This window comes from Electrophorus electricus, chromosome 4 (genome assembly GCF_013358815.1).
Source record: "Electrophorus electricus isolate fEleEle1 chromosome 4, fEleEle1.pri, whole genome shotgun sequence".
NCBI classification, from domain to species: domain Eukaryota; kingdom Metazoa; phylum Chordata; class Actinopteri; order Gymnotiformes; family Gymnotidae; genus Electrophorus; species Electrophorus electricus.
In genome coordinates this window covers 27,103,755-27,125,492 of record NC_049538.1, presented here as the reverse complement: position 1 = coordinate 27,125,492, position 21,738 = coordinate 27,103,755, and the positions used below count along the sequence as shown (strand labels likewise).

Below are 21,738 nucleotides of genomic sequence, written 5' to 3'. Positions count from 1 at the left end.
ACAGTTGCCCCAATAGAAAGCAAATCTAACATTTCCACAATGCAGAAAATGGTGAACAAGTCACAGCAGTATAATACCAGTGTCACGGGCTGCTCCCAGTCCCACTGGTCACGTGGTACAGCCCGCTGCATGATGTGGCAGTTTGTCTCTTTGTTTGTGACCACGCCCATGTTCGCACACCTGCACCGGCTTCTATGTCTAATGTGTGTATGTATTTAAACCTTTGCCGGAGAGTGTAGAGTTGTCAGTCTTTGTTCATGTTTGGCTTTGTTCATGTTCATGTTCGATTACGTGTTCATGTTCATGTTCGACTCACGGTAGTATCCCGTGTTATGTTTGTAACCTGTTGTCTGTGTTCACCTACCTGGTTTTCTGTGAGTGCTGATATGTTCGTCCTTTGTGCATGTATGTGGCACTCAGGCCATTACAGCCAGTGATGGATGAAATGGTATGAAGCAAATCACAGGATCGAACCACCTGGAGTGAACCACCTGAGGGAGGTTTAGAATGGGTCACTGAACTAAGCCAGTTCTTCAACATCGTGTTTATGGCTGTTTCCTCTCACACTATTAACCAGGCCTATCATTGCTGCATCATTCGCAGCTGAACCCCCTGTCCCCAATACTCTACATCAGAGACTTACACCAGTGGATCAGTAGCTCTGGTACTCTCCCCGCCTTCAACCCCATCCCACATGGACCCTATCTGACATCTAGCATGGACACCATTGAAAAACTCAGCTCATACTACAGGAAGGAAAACAGCACCATGCAAGATTTCTTAGTTCTTAACTCCAGATCAACTGTTAAAGACAGACAGACTGTTAACTGTTAAAGTAGATCAAACTAAAAGACATTTGTTGAGACCTCACTAGGGCAAGGCTACAGGACCAGATCACATTAGCTTGAGGCTTCTAAAAGCCTGTGCTGACTATCTCCATGGAGTACCTCAGCTTCTTTTTAACCTTAACCCAAGGAAAGCTGACAGCACAGCCTTCTCCAATTGGCAAAATGCCAAGGGAGATGCAGGAAGACTCCACCATTGTTTGTGTGTTTCTGGAATTGTGTTGACCCAAGTGGTGAGCAGTAGGAGAGCTCCTCAGGGAGGTTGACATCCCATTTTCCATTCAAACTGTACACATTTGACTTAATCTATTACACAGAGTTTTGCTACCTACCAGGAATGTTTCTGGTGAATCTGTTGTGTGAACAACTACTGCTCAGTGTAGTCAAAACTAAGGAGATGGGGAGATGGTGGAGCACTGTAGTAAGATTAATAATCTCCGCTGACCCCTTTCTCTATCTTGGATAACGTGGAGATGATGAGAATCTACAGATACCTAGGTTAGCAACTGAGCCATAGCCTGGATGGATAACACAGAGGAAGTCTACAGGAAAGAACAAAGCACACTCAACGTTTTGAGGTAGCTCAGGTCCTTCGGTGTATGCAGCAGGATGATATAGATGTACTTCTAATCAGTTGTGTTCAGTGCAGGGGAGTTGAATTAAAGACGGTTGATACCAGCAGACCAAACTGTTCAAAAAGTCTATACAGATCATTGGGACAAACCTGAACTCGCTGGAGGATGATAGCAAAACTGATGCTAATTATGGGTAATTCTTCTCATCTACAGCTACCCAATAAACGTGCAAAGCACCTTTAGCTCTAGGCTGATCCATTCACACTGTAGGAAGGGTTTAAACATGAAATCATTCATAGTCATCACTACCAGAATCTAATTCTTCCTCTCTGTGTCAGGTAAGTTTCTAGAAAAATCCTTAGGAGAGCATATAGCTACATGGAACACTTCTACATTCCTTACTTCCACAGTATTTATTACTAATGGTTATTATTGATTACAGCTTCATTTTTGATGGCCATTTCTTTTCTGGACAACAACACTTATAATCACTTGACGCTTATCCACCCTGCATGCCAACATTTCAGGCAACTTTGTGTCCCTGTGGGATTTTGTGTTTGTCTGTTTTACTTCATGTGCTTTGTATGCTACTATGACAAAACAACTTCCCTTGTCTATCTTATCTATCTATTCTAATGGGCATGCTAACTGAACCTTAGTTGGACAGCAAAGTCTAAAAGTGTAGGTCCTTTTGAATCTTAAGATGCTCAATTTCTTAAACATTTAGATGTTTATACACGCTTTTTAATGGGGTGAATGCTGAAATAGATGATGAAAAAGGAGATAACTGTCCATTCATCAACACTGAGCAGATGAGCAGATTCATTGTTCAACATCACGACTTCTGACTTGGGCACAATACCATAGCCACTGCTGTACATATAACTTGCAGTGAGGGCACTCTCTGAGCTAAGATGAACAGGCCCTTCGGTGCGTCTTGACGTTGGGCTAAGATGCACAGTACTAATTGTCTCATTTCCTTAGAAGAGTACTTGAAGTATGGGACCACTTCCATCAGGATTTCTCTTCCTAAATAAGAATATGAAACACATGAATTTAAGTAGCTGTTAAAGTCATTAATTAGATTTACTCCAAAGTACTGACAAGGGACAGACATAGGGATGTCAAACTACAATTCTTTTTTTTTTTGCATTAAGTAACAAAGGAAACATGGCTTGTAAAATAAACATTTGAAAAGTCTAATTATTTAACCCAAAAATCAAACATTACAGTGAGGCTATATTTAATATTATACTGGGAATATGTAATTTGCATGAGTTCTGCACAAGTCTCTTCAAAAGCAATTTCTGCATATCACCAAATGGTGTTGCTAAGTAACATATTGACTCCTGTTGCTAGGATACAATTAATTGGTTCCTGTCTGAAAAGCCATGTACCCTCTACAGCAAAGAGAGTTTGTATCTTAAAATAGATGAAACACATTTATGCCGGTATCTCTATTAAAGTATCTCTACTATGACAGTATCTCTATTTAAAGCAAGTTCACTCTCCTTGTTTATTGAATTCAGCAGTCGAGTAAACTTAGAAATACATTGTGTGCTGATACTGTGCAAAAACTGCACCTGTGTGTTCTTCTTGAACTTTAGAATTACTGTTTACTGAGACAGAGTCTCACCTCAGCACAGGTACTCAGCTGAAACTCTTGTCTCTAGTATTTAATTAAACCTAATTAATCTCTGCTGATGACTGCTTCATGTGTGATATTGGTTGTTTGAAATTAGTTTAAGGGGCAAAGAATGTGGAAGTATGACAAACAGCACTCTCTTAATTAGGGATAAGGATGGCAAAGGTGCTGTAGATCGGCTAGCTTCCAAGAAATAAAGGATGGATGTTTAAACTCAATTGCATTAGGCAGCCTGAAAGGAGGCGCCATAGCGTAATGTGGTTATACAGTCAGAGCTCTGAGCTGTTGAGACTTTACAAGGCTGGGGTTAAATCTATAGTCAGGAGAAAATGAATGCCAAAGAACACTGGTTTCAGCTTGCTTTTGTGAAAGGGAAATGACTGTGATGCATTTCTGTTGTATGTATATGTGAGAGTCTTATTCTGCTTTTAAATCTGAGTGGGTCTGTGTTTAGAATCTGTGGAAATTTGTGCTGGAAGTCACACTATTTAGCGGTGGCATTCTTCATCATGATAAGATGTGACACTGCAAGACTCTGGGATTCAGGTGATAGTAAAAGAAAAATGCGCTACTCAAGAATAAGTCCTTTATAGTTAAAAAAAAGTACTGAGACTGACATGGGTATACATGTATACAGAGCTGAGATCTATACGTTTATGTAATGTTGCAATTTTTAATCCATAATTTAAACTAATCACCAATGTTCAATCTATGATACAACCTGCAAAGCAGACATGGACTTGAACACCATTTTATGACAAACTAAGGAAGCCTTAGGCCTATCATAACAGTGTGTCAGCATTAGGCCTTTTCCTAATATCTGTTGTCTAGGTTACAGTTCTAACTTGTTTTTTATAGATCTTAGTGCTGCTTGCTTTTTTTATACAGTTGACATACATATGTTTCCACTTAACTGGTTGCAAAACTGGTTTGGACATGCTGAATTTGTTAGTGATTGTAACAGGCTGCAATGGGTACTTAATGTACTTCAAACTTCAAATGTAGTATGCAGTATCTTGTAGAGTTCCTCAAGGCTGGTGATTTTATTTTCAAGAATCGTATTTGTTATATTTACAAAATTACACACCTCCATAACATTTCTTTGAGCCTGTTTACCCCTTGCATTAACATGTGATCGGATTAGACTTGTATTTCACTCGACCGCACGACAAGCCAGGAGTAAACGCACCTAAGATGCATTGTGACTGGATCACACAAACCACATTTGGAAGTGGTCAGAGACTTATCTTGACCATATTTAATACAGCGTCAACATAATGCCTCTTCTGTATCCGCATACAATTATGCAAGTGTCTGCTGTCTGACTACAGAAATTATAGCAGCTACCAATGAAAGCCTTCTCCTGTACTGAAGCAGATGGTTTGTTGCCTGTTGTAGATGGTTTCTGCCTATATTTCACAGCGTATAATACACTGATAATAGTCTGTGTATTTCAGGAAGTAAAACAGTAACAATGTGTGGGTTGATGTGCTTTTTATATGGTAAAATTAGATCAGATCTCACCTGTTCACACTGGGGACACATTTTAGTGAAAAGTGCAAATGAAATCCGGCCAACATGAATCCAGATATAACCTGGATATGAAGGAGGTATTATCCTGGATATTACAGGAGGTATATGCAAATAGGCTGTATGCGTCATCTAGACTGGATTATTGCAATTGCCCCTGATCTGGACTACAGTTCCAAAATCCAAAGTTCAAAAGTTTTGCTACCTAAATTCTGACATTGGTTTCCTCTGTCTGTTTTTTGTTTGTTTGTGTGTTTGTTTGTTTGTTTGTTTGTTTTTGATAAGCTTTTTATTGCATATTACAACAGGGATGGGAAAAGGTAGGGTAAGGCAGGACCATGACATAAAATGTTAGATGGCCACACAGATCAAAGATAAGACAGAAAATACAAAACAAACAACCACTCAAGAAACATTATATAATGCAACTGGAAACTAGAGTTCTTGAATACACTCATATAAATTCTCCCAATCACAAGTTGTAAGAAATTCCATTTGAACTATATTTTGAAAAGGAAACATCCATAATTCCATAAATGAAAATTGCGGGGCAATCTAAAGTTGTTTATGGTATCAGTAAAACTCACCATTAGCATCCTTTGCTGAGTCAGAGAAAGGGCTGAGTCAACATTTAAGAAATAGTATCGACAGTGGAATATTGGGTAATTTAGTAATTTAAGTCATTTTCAATTAATTTAGTTAATATATCTACTGTAGAGGTCCATATGTCTGCTTCTTTCAAACACTCCCAGAACATGTGCATAAATGTACCAGGTGCAGTTACAAATATTTTAAGTGTAACTAGAAAAATGTTTCATTTGATACCTTCTCTAATGTGTCACATATGCTCAGTGAATTATTTTTATAGTAGATAAACAGATTATTATAGTATAGTATAGTAGTATATATAGTATAGTATGGAATATAGTATTCCAGTTCTAAAGTGGAAGCTGTAAAGAAAAGCTCTTGCTCCCAAAGTTGTTAAACTGTCAACTGCTTAATAACTACCTGGTTTACTTATTATTATTATTATTATTATTATTATTATTATTAATAATAATGTATAATTATGTCACAGAGAATCTGAATTCACACAAAATTAAAGTGGTGGGAACAATACCATGAATAAGAGCTAGTGTTAGCCAACAAGAAGAGCTCTAATTTTAATCGCCTCTTACCACATTTTCCAGGCAGTTTTAATCAGGCAGGGTGAGCTGGTGACATTAACATCATAAAGGCAGAGGATCCTGTAGCAGTGATAAGGCTTTTGTTTGGACAGCAAAAGAATGGAGAATGACAAATCTGCCTCACTACAGGAGCGTGCTGTAGCCGCGTCGTAGAATTGAAAAATGGAGTCATCACCACATTTAACAATAGTCATTTCCTGTACATTCAGAGCAAGGTGACCATCACAAATAAACTTCTTCTTTTTTTTGGTGACCATTACAATAACCATTTTTGTGTGAATAAATGGATAAAAGCATAAAAGAGGCTGTCAGGTTTAGTAAATGCCTTCTGAAAAAAAAAAACCAGAGCTCTCAACACTGCCTCTTGTACCATAGTATTTAATATCACTTAGCGTAATGTTATGTACATGAAACGACAACGAGGAGCATGTAGCACATATGTTGTTATCTGTAGTTACAGTTATTGATAGAGTCCTGACCACAGGAACACTGCTGATAATATTTGAGTGGCAGGCTATTTTCAACATAGCAGTGACACTGGCATGGTAGAGATGTGTGTTAGTGTTGCACTAACACAAGTGTATTATACATAGTGTTTTGCAGGAGACTTTACATTTGTCAGCGGTTTGCCAGCCAAAAATCATCTAATCAATATGAGTCAGAGCTGGAGAATGAGTACAAAGATTAGGCCTGTGGTCCAGGTGTGGTCCAGCCTCTAACTGTACACCCACAAGTGATTCTGATAAATACGTTTCCAGGCAAACATCTAGTGACTGTAGGTAGAAGATTAGACGTGATTGTATTCACAGAACTATTTCCTGTGTCTTCATTGTACCCATGGCTGCTTCTAAATTAAACTGAAGTATGTAATGGTATTTTTACTGCTATATTTAGCACTACATTAGGAAGGAGGAAAATACAATATAAGCATCATAATGACTGCAGATTTCAGCTGCTTAAGAGCTTAATGAAAAAGCTCTTTAGGGAAGAGTCTCAGACTGTTCTAATGTGCTTCTCCAGCCACCGCAATGAGGTATACAAAAATGACTCGGGTCTGTAATTAGTCATAAATAACATGGAGGTTTAGAAGGACGAATGAGCTTAGACAAGTGAAGTGAAAGCACTTTCCACCGTGACAGCCACGAGTAAGATCCAGCTCTGTCACTGCACCGAGGCACATTCCTCACTGAAGATGCCAGTCTAGAAAGACTCTTACAGGAGCAACAATTTAAAAGTCCTCTTTTAGCGAAGGCATGTTTATGGCCCAAGCTTTCCACAGACATTCCTAAGGAGATTGCCTGCTATCGAGATATCCTTAAAGGAATCAGCCTTTCAGGATGGCAGTACTCTTTGAAGGCAGGTTTTTTTCAGATAGTTCTCTAGCTGGCCTTTGCTTGCAGCAAGCTACAAAATATCTGACCAGCATCTGGGAGGCTTAGAACAATAACGAATAAACAATAGCAGATCTAAAGTGCTACATGTATCTTATTATGCCTATAAAAACGTTTCTCACTTTAATACATGTACAGTAATGCCAACGCTTTATATGTACTGTATATATGACACTTTGTTGTGTAGGACTACTTCGTTATGTATTTATATAACTGTACAAATAACTGGGACAAACAAATAAAGACAAACAAATGAAAAGTGGACTTTTGTATCTTTGCAGGACTGATGAGGTATAAATTAAATATTTACAGCCGTCATGTTGCAAGAGAAGCTAATCTCAGTCAATGACCAGCTCAGGAGAGGAATGATTAATGATTAAAAAATGAATATTTTACTTGGACAGTTCATTTGATAATAGCACTTCTAAATGAGCTGAGATGTAATCAACAGCCTCCTAAATAAGACCAGAAGCTAATTAGTCTCACCAACTTGGCCAAGTTCTAGTAATTCTGAAGCTTTTTGAAAACCTCCTGAATAATGAAATATGGACTCAAAAAGTTTCAAAGGTTGTAAATGGCTATGAATATTGTCAACAATCTAAGATGAAAAAGTATAATGCTAAAAAACTAAAGCAATCCTCCCTCCCAAATAGATGACCACTGAAGGAGCCGACTGGTCAAAGCCAATGAGAGTGCAATAGCAATAAATATGCCTTCATAGTACTTACAGTATCTACACAACCTTTTCAAATATCCAGTACCTTATAGCTTTCCTAGATGAAGATGTATTGTTCCCTTTTTATCACTGAATTTAACTAGTGGTTAAGTATACCTATTAATTTAACAAATAGTTTTTAGATGCTCCTTTTTATGTCTTTTTATACTGTTGGCACTCCATGTTAGCATTAAAACATTCACTTTCAAATGGTGTTCAAAGATACGTTGTGTCTATTGCTTTGCCATAATTTACATCCAAGCAGCATGGTGTTCTGAAAGCAATTAAAGAACATATGGCAGCTTGGGATATTGAGCCAGGCTCATTAGTTCTAAGGAGAGCATATCCACTGCTTAATGCTATGGAAACATGCAGATTCAGAATTACATGCTAGCCTCCACATGCATATTAATGAGCAGAGTAAAACTGGGGGAGATGTTGCACTAGCAAAAATGTGCAGTGGGGGAGCAATGGTATTTGGTTATTGTTTACATTGCATAAAATTTTAATCACTAATACACAAGGTTCAGCTTACAGAACAGGTCATTTAGCTGAACAGCTAAACAGCATATTCCTATCATGTGACTGGTACCATGACTGGAAAAGTAGACAATTGTAATATATTACAGCAAAAATCAGTTTAAAAATATATGGGTTCATACATAACCTGATTCAAAGCTCATAAACCTTGAAAGGTATTCTTTTCAGTCTGTCCACAGTGCCTTCTGGAAGAATTTGATCATGACAACAGGGAGTGCTAATACCAGGCATTGTATTTAGAAATAATATAATTTGCTGATCCAGTCAGTTACAACGATTCTTGCACAGCATGACAGGATAAATGCCACATTCAAAAATGGATTGAAACAGCCATGGTGCACAAATGAAACCATGGAGTGGAACAGTGACAACTCACATGTTTCACAGTGATCTAAACAAGCTGCTACACCCACCCAGCCACACAAACACACACAGACACTCACAAACAGTCTTGTATTATTATCTTTCAGGGGTTTTCCTGGTGACGTGGGCATTACTTTAGCTGTACCTAAACTGAACCCTAATCTTAACCCCAGTAGCCAAATGAAAAACCTATTACCCATCTTACACTGACAGACAATATCTGTGCATTCTCTGGAATCATATCAATGTCCAACACCAATACCCAATACCAATAATCTGAAGCCTCTCTCTGATTCACATCACCATGGTCCTAGCCGGTTCCCTGGACTTATACAGCTCATCCCTGTCCGCGGTGACAGCCAACAGTGGGATTACAGTGAATCACAGCTGACAGGTAGCACTGCTTAAGGGTCTCTGGGACTAGGCCCAGCACCACCCACCACACCACTTCATCTAATACTGTCAGTCTTCACAGATACAGTGCAGACAATAGCTAAACAAGCAGGAAATAAAGCCTGACCCGTCTTCTAAAATCTAACCTCCAGATCTGCGGACACCGGCTGCTATGTGGTACCTTCATAATCAACAGCTTCTGGCATCAGCCAGAAGAACTTTAGACTGCACACTCAGCCTGTTCTAATAGTGCAGAATTGCATTTCAGCCCTCTCCTGAGTTTTTGCTGATTGGCTTTAAACAGGACATGCAGATTCCGTAATCATGTTTGCCACTGACAATATATTAAAGACATAAATGTAGAAGTCTAAATAAAGAAGACAGAACAAATAGAATTCTGAGTCTCACAAAGTGTGGAAAGGCGAGTTATGACATACTTATAAAACTTTTATAAGTCAGATTGTGAAAACCACCTTCCCAACAAATATAACAAAAGGAATTTCTTCTCTATTTGAAGTCTTAACAAGGTGAATGCATGAGCTAGCTCCAGATGCCTGGACTAAGGCAAAGCTAATGAGAGTAGCTCATTAAAATGGTGTGTGGGGAACATAAAGGAGGAAGATATGTTTAATGAATTCTTGCTTTTCTCCCACCTCTCCTCATCATCTGTTACTCAGTTCCGCCTTCTAAAGAGCCAATTATGTGCTTTAAATATATTCACCTTGTGTTTTGAAAATGACATTTCTCTGTGTTTTAGACACCATATGTCTACAATTTGAGTAACCGAGTGTAGTTTATAAACGAAACTAAGCTAAGCTCATCTTTATTTTTCATATAGTGCTGGTTCTGTATAACACTGAAATGGATGAAATTTAGATACCAATGTACCAAGTAATAAGGAGCTGAAGCCATATCTGTGCATGCACAGCAGTCTACTGTATACCAGCCACTATAATTAGTCATTATAGAGAATGTGAATGTCTCTTTTTTTCACAGTATAGAGACCACACAATAAGCTATGCAATAACAAGTGCGACTGAAGCTACCTACACTGTTTTCAATACACACTGAAAAACCCCACAAAACTGTCAATTTCACCACCACAGCTTCAATTTGCTTTCTTCACACTCAAGCTGCTGTAGTGGTGTGTGAACTGCTTGTGTGTGACACATCACCATTGGTAACCAGAGAGAAAATAAGAAATCTTGCCCTCTCTGATGTGTTGCAAGGTGTGGGCAGGATTGACAGAGAGTGTGTGATAAAGGAACGTCTGGCAGCAGGAGCAGGTGTTTTTCCCTCTCGTGTTCTTCTTCAGCTAGTCTAATCTTACTCTTTTGCTCCCTGGCTCCGACAGGTTGGGGTGGAGGTATCCTTGGTTCTGACACCACTGCTCTCTTATGGAGCTCATTTGTTCAGCAGGTTGTCAGGGAGTAGCTGTTAATGAGAGCCAAGATTTTGTGAGAGTTGGAATTCTGCTCCATTCCAGAGTGAATTGGGAATTCTGTGAATTGGGAATTCCGCTCCATTCCAGAGTGTGGATCACAGTCAGAAAAGCTCACTGTGTCTGCCACACAGCCTTATAGCTCAGGTACAACGGAGCAAATGACTGAATTTTCGCAGGTAGAATGATGTTAAACCGCTAATCAAAAGTCTGGCAAAAACAAAAATGTAAATCTGGGAAATTTGGAACATTTTGACCCTTGTGTCATGTTTCTCAAACGAATAGCGAACTATTTTTCCAGTGTGGCAGGGTGCATTATCCTGTTGAAAGAGTCCACTGTCATTAGTGAATACCATTGCCATGAAGTGATGAACTTAGTCTGCAACAATTTTTAGGAAGGTGATACATGTCAAACTAACATCCACACAAATTCCATGACCCAAGAGAACCTTATTCAGAGTATCACACTGCTTCCGCCAGCTTGCCTTTTTAGTGCATACCTTCCTCAGGTAAGAGATGCCCCCGCACACATGATGTAAAAAATCGAGTCATCAAACCTGGCCACTTTTTCCCATTGTCCCATGGTCTAGTTCTGATGCTTACATGCCCATTGTAGACACTTTTGGTGGAGGACAGGGGTGACCATGAGCTCTCTGAGTGGTCTGTGACTAATCAGACCCATATGCAGCATGCTGTCATGCACTGTGCTTTGACACCTTTCCATCCTAGCCAGCATTGCATTTTCAGCAGTTTGTGCTACAATAACTTTTCTGTGCAATCAGAACTCTTCACTCTCCACAGACATCTGAGTTCCCATGTCCCTGTCGTTGGTTGCCGGTTGGCCTTCCTTGGACCACTTTCAGTTGGTATTAGCCACTGCATACCAGGACTACCATACAACATCTTCCATTTTGGACATGCATTGACCCAGTCATCTAGACATCACAATTTGACCTGTGCCATTATACCAAGACAATCAATGTTATTCTTTACTTCGCGTGTCAGTGGTTTAAATGTTATGGCTGGTCGTTATACATTGACTGGCCACTTTATTAGATACACCTGACCTTTCAGAATTGGGTGCTTCTCTGTATGGAAATTACACATGTGATCCCAGAGTGCAGCATAAGCTTCCTGGTGCTGCTGTCCCCGAGCGCACAGGGGTTACAACAGCACCTGGACCTGCTGGAACAGTACTGCCAGAACTGGAATCTGACAGTCAACCTCAAGAAGACAAATTATGGTCTTCCAGAAAAAGCTCAGATGTCAGGAACACAGGTACCAGTTCACTCTGGGCAGCATCGTTCTGCTGCACATGCTGCAGTACACTTTCTACAGCCTCATCATTGCTGCAACTGGGTGCTTCAGGCCAGCACTGAAAGCGCTAAAAGAAGAAGGTCGCAGTGCACTGTTTGCAGTCAGGAGGAAATGTTACAATATTGACATTCCCACCCCAATCAGGTGTAAATATTTTGATATTGTGACCCAGCCCATTGCTCTGTATGGGAGTGAGGTATGGGCTCCACTCAACGAGCACAACTACACTAAATGGGACAAGAATCAAGCAGAAAACATACATGCTGAAGTATGTAGATTGATCCTTAAAAACCAATGGAAAACACCAACCAATGTGCGCAGGGAAGAATTAGGCCGATTCCCTCTGTTTATAAACATACAAAAAACATCCCTACATTTCCGAATGCACCTAAATTCAAGCCCCGTAGAAACCCTGCAGTTTAAAAGGTTACAGAGCCAAGAGCAAACCCAAGCAGCATTCTCCCACCCCCCATCTAAACACCAACCAAATCATCACAGTAAGAATAGATATCTAGAGCATTGGGAGATCCAAATTCAGGCTCAAAATAAATTAGAATGGCAATAAAAAGGGAATACAGACTGGAACCGTATCTCCTGCACTTCAGAGATCCATAGCAGAGATGGATCCTGACCAAGTACTAGCTCAGTGACCAGAGTCTGGCTGTAGAAAATGGCAGGTATAAAAAGTCCTGGCTGGCCAGAGAGGAGAGAGTGTGTGGTCACTGTGAGTGGTGAGTTGGAGACAGAGATGCACTTTCTCCATTACTGTCAAAAATTCAAAACAACTAGAGAGCATTTCACAGACAGATTTAAATAGCTGATCCAAAACTATGAAACAGAACTGGAGAAATTGCAGATAATTTTGGGAGAGGGACACATAGCCCCCCTCACTGCACAGTGGGTATCAGCATGTCACCGTGCGACACACACACACACACACACACACACACACACACACACACACACACACACACACACACACACACACACACACATATATATATATATGGGACTGAAGAGGGGAAGTCATACCAATCACTCAATCACAAGAGCAAACATCATTATTTCAGCAGGAGACAGTGCCACTTGATTAGCCAGCACCAAATGGACATCAGTCAGGGCCCTTCAGCTAAGGAAAGGGGAATTAATCTCTGGAGGCAAAACCTTAATGTAGAGGCTTGTGATCAAACAGGGGCTGTAGAGATACACTGCTCAATATCTCTGTAATGAGGGGTAAGAGGAAACCAGGGGTGCAGTCAGCAAGAGAGAGAGACAGTGAGAGAGAGAGAGAGAGAGAGAGAGAGAGAGAGAGAGAGAGAGAGAGAGAGAGAGAGAGAGAGAAAGACAGTGTGTGTGTGCGTGTGTGTGTGTGTGTGTGTGTGTGTGTGTGTGTGGATGCTAAGGAGAGTAGAATGCATACTATGCATCTTGGCTATAGGACTGGCACAAGAATTGTGACATCTTCTTTTGAAAAATACATTTATTGTTCCGTTTGAAAGCTAAAATGTGTCCACAGGATGGGGTGGCTGCAGCAGAAGAGAATGCCCCTACCCTACTTTGACCACTGTGCTACACTTCAGCACTTACTCCAGAGGAAAATATGAGAACAACCAACACTGTCTTGACAGGACATAAGTGAAGAACTCACACAGCACGGAATGGATACAAATGTATATAGAGAGAGAAACACTGAAGGAAGGACAGGAGGAGATCAGAGTAGAGCACTAGACAGGGGGGATAACTTTCCTAAATCACTGAAGTTGTGCATGTTTGAAGGCATTTAAATCGCAGTTAAACAGGAGTGGTTGTGCATTGTGTCCCAGAAGCCACTGCAGCAGATCTCTAACACACACACACACACACACACACACACACCATATGCACACACAAAAGCACATGTGCACACACCACTCTACACACTAAATGTGCCATAAATATTTAAAGAGTAAACTCATTTTGTATTCGCAGGGATATTTTACAACCCTGGGGCTCTATGGTCTTTAAGAACTCTAACCTTCAGTAATAACATAAAGCTGCACAAGATCTATCATGCGCTGAAGCATGGAGGTGAAAGAATATAACATACACAGACAGACAGAGAGCAAGACAGAAAAACAGAGAGGAAGTAAGAGAGTTCTAACACAAAGCCAGGACAGAAGACGAGGGATGGCTAATGGGAAAAAGTAGTAAAGGGTTTTTCATGTATTCTATAAGGCACACGTTCCAGTTCAATGTAGGCCAAACTCTGACCTATGAAATCTTGTTCTCATCTACCTACACTGCGGTGCACATCTGTGGCCTTTCACAGAGTTAAGAGTGGTCACAATGGTCACTTTGGCCCTGTCCCACCAGAAATGCTCAGTAGTTATTCAGGCCCGTAAATCAATGTCCTACCACCAGCTATGAGATCCTGTGGCTGTTTCCTCTGGTGGTGGGATATGGGAATATTACTTTTGATTGGGGGTGGAGGGTTTGTGGAGGTGAGTTCAGCAGAACAGAGCAGCTAGGTCAGAGCTGGTGGACTGAAGAGGTAGGTTCAGATAACATTACAAAATGTCAATGCTTAAGCACAAACTAGAGTGAAGAATCAGCTATAGTTAAAGAGATTGCTGACACCAATTCCATGTGCTGTGCACATTTAGTAGGTTAAACTATAAATTAGGTGAACTGAATGGCAAACCTCTGCCAAAGCAGGCTTTTTCAGCATTAAGGAACTTGGCTATGTACATTCTAATAACTTAGAATGTATGCAATAAAATGTATGAATGTATGCACTGGGCTATGCAATAAAATGTGATCTTTCTAAAACATTTGTAATTCTATTTTGGAGGCAGAAAAATGTATACAGTTTTACACACATTAAATCTTCACCCACACCTGTTTCCATCGTTGGTTGTAGGTAAATGGGGTAGGGGTAAGTAAATAGAACAGCAAAATGGCCTACACCAGAATGGAGGGGAAGAGATGTCTGTTTTGTGCACTATGAAGTGGCTAAAGCTTAGCTGTGTCCTTCTGTCAGACTAAGCCCTAGCTCATGCTAATGAGGACCAAATACCAAACAAAATATACAAGAAAAGCCTGACACACACACACACACACACACACACACACATACACACACACACACACACACACACACACACATGCACAAGTGCGAATGTGCATGCAAATGTGAATACACGTAGACACACACACAGACACATGCACACACAAACTCAAACCCATTTCATCCTCCACACTCTAATGTTTTGGCTAAGAATAATATTTCTGCCCTCAGAGACTACTGTGAAAATAGGCTTTATCAGACACTGCATAAACACTGTCAATATCAAATATCAGACACCTTCGTAATTAACCGTAATTAAACTTCATGATCAAAGGGACCAAATCTGGAGTGGTATGCAGAAAGGTAATGATCCCACAAGATTTCACATAAGACCACATTGCATTAGCACGGGCTACCATTGAGCATGCACATGGCCATGCAGCACCGCATCTGTTACACTAACCTTCTTGGTGAAGTCCATGGCTTTGAGGATGGAAAGGTTGAGTGTCTCCAGTGATGCCAGAACCCCTTCATATTCCCCCATGTGTTTGGCAAAGTAATCTAGGGCACACAGCAGAGAAAGGAAGAGACCACTGAATGTTTCATATGCGTAAAAGACGCACGCATATACAAATCAGTGAGACAATGAAAACTTTATGAATTTACAGCATATCCTATTGATCAGTGTCTAAGAATCATTTTAGATTGCATTAAGCTAATCACCTGAGATAAGTCCCCTTAGCCTCTGTTACTGTTTTTATTAATCAAATATTATAAGGAAATGCAAAATCTATAAAACTGTCTGTTCCTGTATGTACTTTATTCTCACAGGTAGACAGGTTCAATAATAGGTTGGGTTTCGAATACAAACCACAAATTCCACCAACACATTTGTAAAAATGTTTATATCCACATGCAATCTTCCTCACACCTGCATGCGTGCGCGCACGCACACACACACGCACACACACACACACACCTACACACACACCTACACACACACACACACACACACATACACACACACACACATACACGCACACACACACACACACACACACACACACACACACACACACACACATACACACACACACATACATACACACACACACACACACACATACACACACACACACACACACACATACACACACACACACACACACACACACCTACACACACACACCTACACACACACATGCACACACACACACACACACACACACACACACACACACACACACACTCTTCTGATACTCACCACATAGTTCCTTAGTGTCAACATTACTAATGCAGGAAAGGGGCCACATATGGAGACAAAGAGAGGCAGAAGGAGAGAGAAGTAAGTCAGAGGGAAAATGCACCATGCAGATATACACACCACCCACTTCTTTGGAGAAATGCAGATCCCAATTTAGATCCATTAAATAGCTACATACAACTGTCACCTTCACTGATCGCTAATGCTTTTCCACCCATCACTGAAATGTTCCATGGGCCGGAAAAGGGACTCAAGTGATCACAATTCATTAGCATGTACAAGGCATAATCTGTAAAGAAACCCCAGCCGGATATGACGTGAATCGATGGAAGGGGGAGTACTCAAAAATCTCAGCGCTACATTCAGGGGATGCAGTCAATAAATTAGCTTTCTTCTGAAGAGCTATGGTTGACTAAATCAGCATTTCAGAACAAATCAATTCAATTTGTAAAGAGCACCACAGGAAAAGAAGCATATTGGCAGTGCCGGGGGTAATAGATGACTCTGTGTTTCTTGTGTATGTGTGCTTGCATGTACGCCAACATATGTGTCTAAACCAACACACCCATAACAGCACCACACTAGTCAGGTTTGATGCTGAGCTAAAGCATGCCTTGCAGAACAGATAGCCAGATCACCTTTGACTGATATTCTATAAAAGGGGAATCTAGGAAGTGAATGGCAAGTATAATTTCAGAATTTGCAGAACTGGATTTAAAGTGATTTTTATGTCCTTAATGCCCTTTAACTTAAGATCCAAGTTTAATTCCAGACCAAAACCATTGTATTTCTCTTATGCCTTAAATTAAAGTCCCATGATACATTCTTAATTTTTAATTAGTCAATTCTTGTTTCTAATCCTATGTAATCCATTTCATCTTGTTTTTAATTTTAAATAATGCATCTGATTAAAGCACCTAAAATGTGCTTTGACTAAAGTTAGACACAAGCCAAACATGGACATGCTAATTTGCTGTTATAGTCTGTGTTCTGGTTCAGACATGTGTGACCATCACATAACAAGGTGGATGTGCTATAGAGTCTGATTCAAAGTTGTCTGAGTACCTGGGAGGACAAGAAAGGTTGAAGGAGAGAGCGAGGGAGAGAGATAAGAAGATCATGGAAAGACCATAGCTAATAAAGATTTTAGTGGAGAGCAATTCACACATCTTCTCTACATGTTCTGTACCTTTTCAATACTGCTTCTCTTTCATCAGTCTCTCTTTCCTCAACTCTCTATCCTTCTATTCCTCTTTTTCTTTTGATCTTCAGATTCTTTATTCTTTCTTTGACTTAAAATAGAAGTGCCATCACCAAGGAAGAGCAAAGGGGACCTTCTCCACCCCCACATAAAAAAGCTTCAAAAAATATAAACATGACATTTACAGGTGACAGATCGCGACTGACAGCAGCCCTGGCTAACAAAGGTTCTTTAATTCGTGAAGTTTACCTCACATCGTAAGCCTGACATAGAGTCTTCTGGCAGCCTATGAAGGAGAAAACTGCAAAAAAGACAAAACAAGCTTTGTCCCTCTGTGGAGAACTCGAAGGAGGAGTCAAGAGTCCTGCCTCAAATCTCTTCCACATTCCACTCTGTTTCATTCATTAGTAGTATGTTAGAGATAAATGCCATCCTGACTGGTCCTCAGTCTGAGGTGAGCACGCATATGAGGAAGTATGTTTAAAGAATTATGCTTAAAGAGGTATGTTTAAAGAATGTCACTACCATATTGAAGGAGTATGACATTTTTTGTATGCAATTTTAGCATGCTCCACTCATCTCCTTCAGTATCGGGACAGCACCCGACACAGTGACTCCACTTCAGGAGGAGACGAGGAAACAAGTGTATCATTTTGTGGAAGAGAACTGCACCCTGGCACCATGGTGTTTAACCATGACAACCGCATGTTAAAGCCTGAAAGCAGGAACAGTTTCAAAGGAGATTAGTCTGAACTCTAAAGGCCTCCATGCTCTGTGATATCATACACAACAGATACTGCACATGGTGGTGTAAACCGGTGCTGGATGGTCCATGTTTACTTTACCTCTGCCTGTGCTTCCCAGTGGCCTAATTTAGCTTTCTAAAACTCCTCTCATCATCTACAAATTTGCCCCTCTAAGTCCTCTCCCAGTACCAAGGAGGATAAGTTTCTCTCAGTCGCGTTTGACAGTGGTGTGACGAAGGATATCCTTTACAGAAAATAATTGCATACTTGAGTGACAGCCATGCATGAAAATCACATATTAAACTCCAGTCCAGTTTCCATACAAGGATAATGTTTATTTTCCCTTCATATAGAACCCTGGTTAATTTGCACATATTATGGACAGGATCAGGACAGGCCCAGAATTAGACTACTTGAATTCATGAGTTATCTGGCAAGGTTTAATGACACAAGCTTGATTAATGTGGCCTGGTATTTAGGATAAATATTTTTAATTTAGGATAATATTTTTAATCATGTTTGCATGTGCATTTAAACTCTGACAGCCCATAGGATATATAATATGAAATTTTATAATAATATGAAATATATAATATTCTAATATTCATATATTATAGAATATTCATATTCTATAATATGAAATCTTTTTGTTGACAAACTTTGACTTGAGATCCAAACTTAAATAACATTATCTTAACTTTAAGTTATTGAAGGAGTTTATCATTTATTTTTGGTAAATATTTTAATTTGATTCTGAATATAGAATGGTGTTAAAATGGTGTGAAAGTTAATGCAGCAACAATGTGTTTTTTCAGGGAATCTGTGATTAAATATGTGATGAATCACAATAAATACCATAATGTTATGATTAATGACCATTAAAAAAAGTTTGGCAGCCATATTAAAGCCATTATTCAAAGTGTTGGAACTGGGCCCAGGAATCACTTTAGAAGATGAACTAATCAGAGTTTGCATATGTAAGTGCACCACAGACGTTTATCAAGAGACAAAGAAATTATTAAAACAACGTATATAGGACTAAATGGTAAACATCTAGCATCTAGCACATTTTTTTTCTGATATATAGCACTGTCACGTCTTCATACCAGGACTGGACTCCTGTGAACTACGCTGCCCACAATCCTCATGTTCCTCACCTGTCTCCTGAATAGGTTCACCTGTGTCTTGTTTTCCCTAATGTGTCTCCCTATAAAAGTTGTTCAGTTCATGTTAGTCCGGTTATATGTTTCTGAGCCGTACTTGTATTTACCTTATTTCCTGGTTTTTGCCCTCTTGACTGCCCATAGTCTTGTTTGGCTATTTGGATTGTTTGCTTGCTTGTTAACGACCTTTGCCTGTTTTGACTGTGAGTTTGGATTATCACAGTCCTTCTCATATTGGATTATCCTTCTCATATTAAATCTTTTGACTTTTCCCTGCAAATGACTCTGTCTCTAACCACTGCACCTGACAAGCACATTTAACCACTCAGCAAATGAATTTCATTACAGCATGTCATGATAAAGAAAATAACAAACGAAGCAAGGCGAAAAATATGATTTGAGCACATCATCTTTGTGTCTAAACTTGGGCACAGTGAGCTCTTACAAAATAGATGAAATATTAATCCACGGTGGGGGGGGGGGGGGGGGGAGACTACAAAAGAAAACAAGAGCAAAGTAAAATCCAGAAGGGAAGAAAAATCTTTCTTTAAAACATTACAATACAATGCAAGAAAACAAGGGAGTGAGAGACAGAAAACTGCATGTTTCATGGATGTCATGGATTTTCTCCCTGTCATCCTCTTCCACCTCCATATTGCTCCTCCTCCCTCTTCTTCTGTTCTACTGCCTGCTTGCCAGTGGTCCTCCTAAACCCTCCCGCATGCTGTTCCTGCCACACCGCTTCTATCCTCGTCCGTCCCTCTCTCACCCTCTCTCGCTCCCTCTCCCCCTTTCCTCCACCTCCCTTTACCACTTTCCCGCTCCCTCTCTCACTCCCTGCTCCCCTGTGTACGTCTTTGGGCTCTGGTGGTTCATTATTTAGAAAAAGCATGTGGTGGGCTCAGTGAGCTGCGAGCTCAGCACGCCCGCCGTATGCATCCGTTCCGTTTTTACATAATTCATTCTGAAATGTGATTAAAGACAATGCACACAGTGGAGCGGCACTGCCTCCAGAGAGAAAGAGGCACGCACACACACACACATGTGACAGCTGAGGTCTAGGTATGGAACATGGCGCATACTGTACACACATACACAAGTGAAGAGTGAGAGAGGTTGAAGGGATAACAACGAAGAATAAAGATAGAAAGAGGCTCAGAGAAAGAGAGAGAGAGAGAGAGAGAGAGAGAGAGAGAGACGCTCTAGCCTGTGCTACTTCATTAAAGCAGAAACTAAATTTGTTCCTGAAAAACCCAACAGTTTCTTCTTTGTCCTCCCTCCACAGGCTCTGTCTTATTTATTACTGATGGTCTGCTCCTGCCTCTCATTACACTGCCCTCTGTGTTCTTCAGTCGGTGAGTACACAGACAGCTTGCTGCATTGTCACTTTGCTTTATTTCATGACCACCTTGGCTTCCCCTCCCAGAGGAGTGTGCACTCTTGTACAATAAAGAGTGTCCTCTTTATAGTAAAGTCTACACTCTCCTCTCTTGGTTAACAGCTCTTTCTCCATTTGGTCTCCCAGCGACCCGGACGCTCACCTGGTGTTATCGGAGTCAATCGTGTGGAAGAGCTTCTCTAGCTCCTCCTCATTCAGGGTCCCATCAGAGAAGAAGGCCTGGAACTCATCCAGCGAGAGCTTTCCATCATCTGCAAGGGGGAAGAGAGGGGTGGGAGATGGGGGAATGAACGAAGAGCTGGGATTTCAGCTCCATATCACATCTGTTTGCAACACCCATGAAAACGCTGTCTCGCTCCCATCCATGTGTGATTACAGCCAGGGGTTTGTGACTGGAAATGCACAATACCTCCTAGACCCACCATCAAGACATGAATTTAATCAGTTTTGGCATTATGTAAGTTGAGAGGAAAAGAGCTGCTTCGATAGTACACTTCTTTCTTCTTAATGGTCTTTACTCAACTTTACTCAATTTCAAACTTAATCATAATTGGTTTACATTAGTAATGGAGTTGGTTCAATTATAAGGCATAAATTAAATTACCAGTATAATAAATGCGATATATGGTAAGACATAATTATATATTTATTTATGGCATTTGGCAGATTTATATATTTATATATATAATTATAATAACAGCCCTCTTCTGCTGTTTGTCCATCACTACTATGTCCAGTTGCTTATCCATTATCATTTTTCCAGTCTGTATTTGGAAGTCCCACAGGATCTTAGCTTGGTCATTTTCCACCACCTTCTGGGGTATAGGCAAGGCAAGGCAAGGCAAGGCAAGGCAAGGCAAGTTTATTTCTACAGCACCTACACAACGGCAATTCAAAGAATAGACAAAACCTATTACAACCTGAGATCTATCACCTCAAGAAGGTTTTTGCCAAAAAATATCTGAACATTTTTACAT

The 21,738-nt window shown here is 40.3% G+C and overlaps 1 protein-coding gene across 1 annotated transcript in view; it reads right to left on the bottom strand.

Annotated features, from left to right (window-relative positions):
- Nucleotides 1–21,738, bottom strand: part of necab2 (N-terminal EF-hand calcium binding protein 2) — a 78,503-nt gene that overhangs the window by 30,855 nt on the left and 25,910 nt on the right. The window contains exons 3-5 of the mRNA XM_027003989.2: nucleotides 20,904–21,012; nucleotides 16,253–16,278; nucleotides 15,452–15,549 (exon numbers count right to left, since the gene is read on the bottom strand). Coding sequence (XP_026859790.1) covers nucleotides 15,452–15,549; nucleotides 16,253–16,278; nucleotides 20,904–21,012 — 233 coding nt within the window. The remainder of the gene's footprint in view (nucleotides 1–15,451; nucleotides 15,550–16,252; nucleotides 16,279–20,903; nucleotides 21,013–21,738) is intronic.